Raw genomic sequence first — 9,284 nt, 5'->3', positions numbered from 1 at the left:
TAGACGTATAAACTAAATTTTAGAATATTTTTAATATTCTTGAACATCTCACAGATAGTATTAAAACCTTATTTTTTAAATATATATATATATATATTTATAATATTTATTTAACCTCTAACGATTCTTAAATTCAAGCATTTTAAGGGATCTTTGATTGGTTGTTCAGTACGATTTGGACCCATTTACTGTAAAGTTACTATACTGAAATTATACTTTTTAATTTCATGATTCTGATCTTTAATCATTTCCACGTTTTCCCTCTTCTTATTCTCAAAAACTTTCTTTTTTTGTTTTTTAAAATAAAAATAGTTGTTCAAAAACTCGGGAATTCCTCGGATGGTTTGGTCGGCAAGTCCGCCGACCACGAGTTTAAAAGGTGGGCGAGTTGTTGGAGGCTAATGCCTCGTTCAGATCGTGCCACATCAGAAGGGACCCACAAGAGGAAGGTGTGATAATGACGTGGCGAGATCACAGAAGGGGTACAGAATGTTCTAAACTGAAGAGGAGGCCCACTGGATCATGATCTAGTGGGAACTCTCACACACGCCTGTCAGTATGTAAGACGAGAAAAACACTCGAAATACACACTCTTGACTGAAACGTCTTCACCCACCATCTGCCTTAAGATCTCTTTCCTCCCCTGCTAAATTTGAGAGAGAGAAAGTTCAGAGACTTGAATAGACTCTGAGAGAGAGAGCGAGATCTAATGGAGTACGAGAGGATACACAAAGTTCAGGTATGGGCTTGTTCTTGCACCTACTGAAGGAAGATCACAGGCTTATGTCTAATTTTTGCGTCTTCTTGAAATTTTGAATCTTTTTCTTTTTTCCCTGGTTTCGCTTTTCAATTTGAAAGTGCTTTCGTTAATGTGGGTTTTGGGATAAGTTGTTCCTTTTTTCCTCTTTCATTGTATAAAATGGGGTTGGACTGGAAATGTTTGGATTTGTGCTCAAAACATGGCTTTGTTGCACTTGGTTTGGTCTTGAAATGGTTTTGGGAAATATGATTTTGTATGAGTTGTAGGTTTTCATCAACTCAGAATATTTACTTGGGCGGGTGATTGAATTTTTCCATTGGGGAAGCTGAGGAGGTTGGTTCAATTCAATTATCCATAAATATGGATTTTCTTTTTGTTTATTATTTTTTCCTGGTTATAATGATGGAATGGTTTTCATGATTTTTTCTCTGTTTATGTACAAACGGATGTATATGATATACAAACATACATATATACATACATACATATACGGTTTAAATAAAAATAAGCAAGAACCTTGATGTGGTCTGGTTTCTTCAATTGCAGACTGGTATTATTTCTCCAAGTAAGCTGAGGATGAAGCTCATTGGGTCTCACAATCATAAAAAAAAGGATGGATCAAATGGTAACTCTGCGAGAACTTCTCCTTCCAAGCTTGAGGATTCCGAGTTTGTGAAGAACAGCTTGTTAGCCTCCGATAGTGGAGACTTTGATGAAGGTTCGCAACTGTTATTTAGAGCACTAACACCAATTTCACTTAGCTTGATTTAGTTTTCGTTAATTATTACTTATACATAGATTTTTTTGCAACGAACAAACACCTGTATCTTTACTTTTATATTAATTTAGATATATGCCCTCCAGTTACATCTTCCAGCTTAGAAGTTCCCTCATTGAAGTTGTCAAGTGAGGCAGTCTTAAGCCAGACTTCTTGCCCGCAGAAAGAGTCATTGCAGAAGGAAAATGGTGACATGGGTCGCGTTAAAATGCAGCAGTTTTCAAAATGTGAAAATGGTCATTTAAGCACAATTCATCCTATGAAAGCCATAGAAGATGAAAATCTTGATTACGATAGCAATGCTAGCTCATCTAGTTTTGAGTTTCACAAGGGGGAGAGATCAGCACACAATCCCTTTACAAGATCGCTGTTCAGACCCATGCCATCAAAGTGGAATGATGCCGAGAAATGGATAATGAATAGGCAAAATGTACAAGCTCATTATTCCAAAAAGAATTGCTCACAAAACCAAACAAATCGGTTGCCAGTGACAAATACCGTAAGGGTTGCTTCAGAGTCTGCTAATTATGATCCTAAGTTTGCAGTTAGCAGAACAGCAGAGACAAAGAGAGTTGATTTCTGTCAACCTGCGTCGCATGTGGGGCCTGAGAAGTTCTCTTTTGTTCCCACTGGTACTCACCCCATTTTGGATCAAGTCTATAGTGAGGACTTGAAGGAAGTTGGTCATAGGGATTTAACCTGCACAGAAAGCTCAACAGAAGAAATGACAGGTATAGAAAGCCCTTCATTGTGCTTATACTGAATGATAGGCTCAGAAATAAGAAACTGATCAACATGCTGATTTTCTTTTAGATTTGTCTTGCTTTTGACAAATGCCACATAGACTCACTTCTATGAATGGTTTTCTCTCTGTATATGCAGGGTAGATCCACATTCCTGCACTAAAATCTTGTTTCATACACTGCATGTTCGTCCTTGTGGCATAGCAATTGGGTTGATGATACTTTATGTAGCATTTAAACAGCTCACAATTTTTATATGGAGAAAGTTATCAATGACCTAGGTTGGTGAGAAGCTCAATAATTAGGATGCTTTCACAGAATTCAGTCAGTTATCAGAATAAAGACTGATCATGTAGGTCTTGATCTGTCCCCATTGATTTGGTGCTTCGTTGCTAGACCTATTTGGTGATTTTAAATTTAGATATAACAGTAGATCTGCCAATTTACAGATAGATAGTGTTGGATATAAGGGGAGAATGATATCGAACTTGTAAGTATTGATAGTATGCATACATGCACTCCCTCACTTCTTCCATGTAGCATCGCATTCTTTTCTCCCTATTTGACATATTTAGCAGGGGAAGAGTTTGATGGAATTTTTATGTTGCTTGATTATATAGTTAATGACTAAACAGAGTAGTGATAAAATGGAACTGAATAAATGGTTCCCTAGTAAAGATTCAGTCATGTACATAATTTCAGGATTTGATGATCTAATTATGCAGGCACTCCTGCCATAAGATCAGTCTCAATGAGGGACATGGGAACAGAAATGACCCCTGGCACAAGTCTAGAGCCTTCAAGGACTGCTACTCCTGTAGGGGCAACAACCCCACTCCGCAGCCCAACTTCCTCAATTCCATCTACTCCCCGAAGAGGTGCACCTGCTTCCACACCTGTGGAGAACACCACCGATGAGGAGTCCCAGAATCCAACAGGAAAAAGCAAAAAAGAATTGTCAGAAGAAGAACTGAAGCTCAAGACAAGGAGAGAAATCGTAGCCCTTGGTGTCCAGCTAGGTAAGATGAATATAGCTGAATGGGCAAGTAAGGATGAGCAAAAGAAAAAACCTTGTGCTGAAACAGTTGATACGGGGGCGCTTGAACGGATTGAGTATGAGAAACGTGCAGCTGCGTGGGAGGAAGCTGAAAAGTCTAAACACACGGCAAGGTTTCTTCCACAACCCACATACTTCTTGGTTTTTTTAATACCAAATCGCAGTTATTTTGAAGTTCAAGGCCATGTATATTTTTTTTCTGTACAATGAGTGCTAATTTGACAAGAGAATGTTAAATTTTCTCAGATATAAGCGTGAGGAAATCAAAATCCAGGCATGGGAAAGTCAGCAGAAGGCAAAACTAGAAGCAGAGATGCGGAGAATAGAGGTATGGAAATTCTACCTCCTTGTGTTATTATTAGTCAGCAGAAAATTTTTTATCATGTAAGTTGAGACCTAGACAGCTGAATGATCTTACATTTCTCTGATGGTAATGTAATTGGACTAGAAATTAAGTCCATAACTTAGATCCACGCATTGATCTTTCATTTCTCTGATGGTCTGATTTGAACCTAGACAGCTGAATGATCATTTTTAAGTCAAAAGCAGGTAATCTGTTTGCTTTTAGAGTTAACTAGAACTTGTGCGGCTTTCTAATGTTATACAAATTCTACTTATCAATGAAGAAAAGAAAAGAACAATAAGAGTGAAAAAAACTTGGGATATAGCTGACTCATTTGCAGCTATTTTTAATAGTTGAACTCCTTAAGACACCCATGACGGATTGAATTCTGACACTCCACCTTGGAAGAGTCTTAAGGTGGAGAATACCTGTCAACTAAAAAACCTGAGTCAGCCATCACTTAATTGGAACAGTAATCTTTCATGTTAAAATGATTGCTAGAGTAGAGTCTAAATGAAATGTAACGATTTTCAGTCCCAAGTTGAACAAATGAGAGCCCAAGCTCAAGCGAAGATGGTGAAGAAGATTGCAATGGCAAGGCAAAGATCAGAAGAGAAACGAGGTGCAGCTGAAGCCAGAAAAAATAGCGAGGCAGAAAGAACTGCAGCCCAAGCAGAATATATTCGTCAAACAGGGCATTTGCCATCTACAAATTATATCTGTTGTGGTTGGCTGACATAAACCAGAAACAAAAAAGAGAACGGAAATCCTTCATATAGTAACTTTGCCGAAGTAGCCTCCCCCTTGTAGTCTGTTTCGGAGAGAATTCTTGACCCAGCAGAGTGTTGTTTTCTCAACATGAAATTTACTAAGCAACCCCAGTGTGTAAGTTGTTATATGGACTGAATTTACAATTTATGCATTGAAAAAGTCATTGAATTGTTCATTATTGTTCAGGTAAGCAGTTTACCAAACTCAGGCTGGAAGAAAAGAAGGGGCTAAAAAAACAAAGCAGTTGTCAACCTCTCTCTCTCACACACACACATGCTTGAACCCACAAAACAAAACAAAATGGTAAAACAAGCAGATGGAATCACAAAAAAAACTTTCAGAAAAACTAACTCAAATGCTCTTCATAAATGAAGGATATGGAAAAGACATAAGGAATGCATCTACTTATCCCTTTTGGATACAGAAATGCTTTCAATCCATCTTAACTTATCTTATCATTACAACTTTGTTAAATTTTCACATAAAATATAATAAACAATTCAATTTTTTTAAATTCCAGAACAATAATAATATTAAAAAATAATATTCTAGTAATATTTTATTTAACTCATCTAAAATTATCTTACTTCATCTCATCTCACTATCCAAATAAGCATATTCAGTCAAAACTTTAACTTCACTCCATCTAACAATATGATAATTAGATCATGATATGAGAGATGGTTGTACTGCTCTCTCATCTCATGATATGTCACTGCTGCAAATCTTTTGAGGTAAAGATAAATATGGATAAGGATTCTTCCCATGTGCTTTCTAATGCAGTGAAGATTTGATTTTTCATAAATTTCTAGGGACAAAGCATTGCACTATGATTAGTATTTAGGATTTGAAGCAATAAGATGCACATGACATGGCACTATGAAAACCTTGGATTTAAAGATAGGCCAAGGATTGGTCTCTTCATTTAGAAGCAAATGTAGGATTCTTGTCCAATGGGCATATGAGAATTGTTATAGCCTCCCTAAAACTCTACGAAAGTAAACATATACAAAGCCAGTTACTCTCCCACCCAGTAGTAACATCTCAAGTAACGTGTTAGAACATACATGTTCTTGCATGCATTTTCGCCAGGGCTTCCTGCATCGTAAATCGAGAACAATTGCAGAACATCCCTGATTTGGCCGATTAAACAAAAATAAGCGATAATGATGGTGCTCTCTCTATTCACCAAATTTGCAACTCTTTTGTAGTGAAATTTGTTGAAACCAAATATTTCTGCATGAGATTAAGTACTAGCTAGCCTGCTGCAAAAAGAGAATCTTGAGTAATAAACTTTCGAATTCGATCTCCATCTTAAACAATTTGAGGAGATAAGGAAATGGTAGCTCGAGCATTTTGTTACCCACTTTTCTGTCATAGCCAGAATTGCCACAAATTAAAACCGATAGAATTATTTTCTTATTGGTTTCAGTTTTTATGTAGTTCATTCATCTCTCTCTTTTTTGTTATTCAATTTTTTTCCCGGCCTGAGTTTTTCTTTTTGTAAGCTGCAAATGGATAGACACTAGAATTTAGAAATGCCATTCACGGTTCAACTGGTGATATTATCGTGGTAAGTGGTGCTGGGCCTTCTATCCTTTCTGATTATTTATTGCATCATTAAATACACACACATATGTTGTGTTACTTGCGGCAGTTATGATGAAAAGTACATAAAAGAGAAAACAAGAAAAACATGTAGATTTAACGTGGTTCGGCAGTATGCCTACATCAACAGAAGCGGGAGCTGAATTTTCACTAACTGTCAAAAGTAGGGTTACATCATATGTATTTATACTAACCCTAGCCGTACGGGCTGATTTACAGCTCCGCTCGGTACGCTACGCTCCCCTCACTCCACTCCGCTTCACTTATCTGCATACGTGTTCTACTTGATACGAGCCACATAAAAAATAATATATATATATATATATAATTTAACATCCTTTTTTAAAGGACCATCTAAGTTTTTCTTCTTCATTTTTTTTACTTTTTTCATAGTTGAAGGTAGGTGTCAGACGAAGAAAATGGTGCCACCTCTGGTTTTACATGTCATATATATTCCTAATGATTTTAAGGATGATGATGAAGCCTACATATATGATTGAAAATGTGATAGTAATGATAAACTTCAGTTGTGGTTGGTTAGTATAAAGTTCAACTATTTAGCCACAAGAAGTTTCCCCCATCCTCTCATCCAAGTCTTTTCACAATAATTGTATTCATCCTCTTGAAAAACTTTTCACAGAAGACACGTTCATTTCCCAGTTGTTTCATATAAGTTCCTTTCCTTTTTTGTTTTTTAACCCCCTAGAAAACTGACCAGATTTTACGTATAGCATAAGACCTTCAGCAATTCTGCAGGGAAGTATATATTGAATGCTGAGATTTGATAGTTTTGGGTATGAGTGTAAAACATCCGAGAATGAGAACTGTCTTCTATCCTTACATTGTACATCCCCTTTTATACTCTTAAAGCTTCGGTACATGTTGATCATTCATACTTGAAATGAACAAGTATATTTAAAAAAACAAAAAAATAAGAGACTGCTTTTATAATTGGTGATTAGGGTTGGCATCTACAAACTCTATGGACTGCTGAGTTTGATTTTTGTCATGTTGATCAGGGTGAAAGGCAATGTTCTTCAAATCAATGTGAGATGCTACTGAGAGTAATGCGCACTCCACCAACCTGCAGGGAGAAGGCAATGCATGATAGCCTTGATAATCATGATATTTGAAAGAAAAAGCCTGAAGCCTCGATATAACTGAGGACGAGATGTTGGGAGTTGTCTCACCCTTGTGGGATGGCGGCCCTCTGTATACCTTTGACTCAACCTAGTTCAGTACTTTTTGCGATGACATTTTTAGAATGTCATAGGCATGGAATGTCAGCTTATTAGGGCCTAAAACTGTCGAAATCTTTCTTTAGGTCCATCATAACCTTTTTATAATTTTATATTCCCAGTCCACTTTGCATTTATCTATGCATCAACATAGCTTTCCCAGCTCCTAAACATTTACTGTATCTGTGTGCATGTGCAGGCAGGCACTCTTCTTGGAATTGTTATTATATTTGGCACCCTAACTTGAAACAAGTTTCATATATGGGCACCCCAATGCGCCAGCCATGTAATCCACTCCCCCCAAGGCATACCTCAACCATCACTATGCGCTAAACAAGTTAGATAGGGTAAACCAGACTAGAAAGTTGTTTTACTGAGTTCAGAGTTCAAACCCCCATGCTCCCAACTCGCATCATGCTTAGGCTAGACTCCCAATGCATATAAGTTGAAGCTGTACAGTATTGAATCTGAGATCCGGAGTGATTTTAGCCCTTTCATACATACATAATGAACAAGAAAGATGGTTTCTTGTCATGTCTTGCTTGAAAATATGAGGGGTTCAGTTAGATATTTTAAAAGTGCCATTCAAAAGGAAAGTTCAAGAAAACGTTCCCACCAGAAATATAAAAAAAGTGGGGTTTTGGGGTTTGTTGGAATGACAACCTTCGCTTTTATTGGCACTATAATTGTTGATAGTGCCCTACCTTGTCACCATTCCATCCATCAAAAAGTTAGTGTACATTGCTCACAGTCTGAGCCCCACAACATGCATCAAAAATCACAAACCAACCCTTCAAATTTCACCTCACACCGCAGTGGCCAGCTATTCAGTCCCACGTCTAAAAGGAGATCTCAACTGAGCTTTCCCACCTCTCCCCTTCCCCCAAATTGATTGAAAATTATCCTCACGACCCAAAAAAAAAAGGATGTAAAGTTGAAATATAGATCATCAAGGGATGGATGATGACATATGAAAAGAATGACAGGTGCCTCACCTGTCGAATCTGCCGACATCACCCTGGCCCATATATTAATCCCACGATGCATAATACTCCAAGAAGCTCCAAATAATTCAACTGGCCCCTGAAAGCGCTATGACTACAAATAATTGTGATTTAAACTTCCCTTAAATTTTATAAAAAGAGAAAAGAGAAAAAAAGGGCCTTCTACAAATCATAATCCCATTTGGTTCTATAGAAAGGTCAAATCATCTTATTATGAAATCATGTCATCAAAGAGTTTCTTTTAAAATAATTCTTATTTGCAGCATTCAACTTAGTCGTCTAGCACCAATTAAAATCGTCAAACCCCCCCTTTGCTTTTTCCCAAACAAAATTTCAATCTAAATGATTGATATCTCCACGAGACAGACCCATTAGCTTTTTCTTAGACAACTTTCCCTTGTCTTATCCTAAAACTATTAGCATATTAAGCCTATCCTTTTGATCTAGTGTTTTACCACACGCTTACTGCATCAATCAAGAAGCCAGACAGTAAGTGTGGAAAACAACATAGGACCAGAAAAAGGAGTGATTTGAGAAAAACATGTAAGAAAAGCCTATCATGCTGATTCGAAAGTGTCTCTACAGGTTTTCCGATCAGTAAATTTTCAAATTTAATCAATGCACTTCAAAGAAATATATTGACTATGCGTACTTATGGAGAATACATCCACATATTACTAATGGAATTCGAAAATTCGATAGAAAGCAATATCAAAATTTATTGGTGCAAAACAATAGAGTTATTGGAGGATAAATCCAAAGCAAGGATGGGGTTCTGAGATCTGTTTTTCAAACTTGAAAACAAAGGCTATCAATATTAATGGAAGCATAAAAGAGTCGTTTTCCACGCCTACATGGTTACAGAGACCGATCCTGGCTTTGGAATCTATGGATCTATTTGCACATGGATCTATCTCCACATGTGCAAAAAGTTACTGAAGACAAGATATTGGCAAAGTTTAACCCAACAATATCAACATCA

The 9,284-nt window shown here is 37.0% G+C and overlaps 1 protein-coding gene across 3 annotated transcripts; it reads left to right on the top strand.

The window, feature by feature from the left end:
- The first annotated feature begins 567 nt into the window (after nucleotides 1-567).
- On the top strand, nucleotides 568-4,627 carry LOC121266492. 3 transcript variants are annotated; one of them, XM_041170331.1, is made up of 7 exons: nucleotides 589-739; nucleotides 1,027-1,093; nucleotides 1,307-1,478; nucleotides 1,625-2,269; nucleotides 3,007-3,451; nucleotides 3,585-3,666; nucleotides 4,216-4,627. In XM_041170331.1, the coding sequence occupies exons 3-7, from the start codon at nucleotides 1,337-1,339 to the stop codon at nucleotides 4,420-4,422; spliced, it is 1,521 nt and encodes a 506-aa protein (XP_041026265.1). In that variant the 5' UTR covers nucleotides 589-739; nucleotides 1,027-1,093; nucleotides 1,307-1,336; the 3' UTR covers nucleotides 4,423-4,627. The 3 variants fall into 3 exon arrangements, 2 of the variants coding, with proteins under 2 accessions (XP_041026264.1, XP_041026265.1); XR_005940815.1 differs by lacking the exon at nucleotides 1,027-1,093 and having other exon boundaries at nucleotides 568-739; nucleotides 3,007-3,446; nucleotides 4,216-4,267; XM_041170330.1 differs by lacking the exon at nucleotides 1,027-1,093 and having other exon boundaries at nucleotides 571-739.
- Nucleotides 4,628-9,284: the final 4,657 nt, after the last annotated feature.

This window comes from Juglans microcarpa x Juglans regia, chromosome 5D (genome assembly GCF_004785595.1).
Source record: "Juglans microcarpa x Juglans regia isolate MS1-56 chromosome 5D, Jm3101_v1.0, whole genome shotgun sequence".
Taxonomy (NCBI): Eukaryota; Viridiplantae; Streptophyta; class Magnoliopsida; order Fagales; family Juglandaceae; genus Juglans; species Juglans microcarpa x Juglans regia.
Note: the sequence above shows the minus strand (reverse complement) of the source record. Positions and strands in the feature narration are given on the sequence as shown.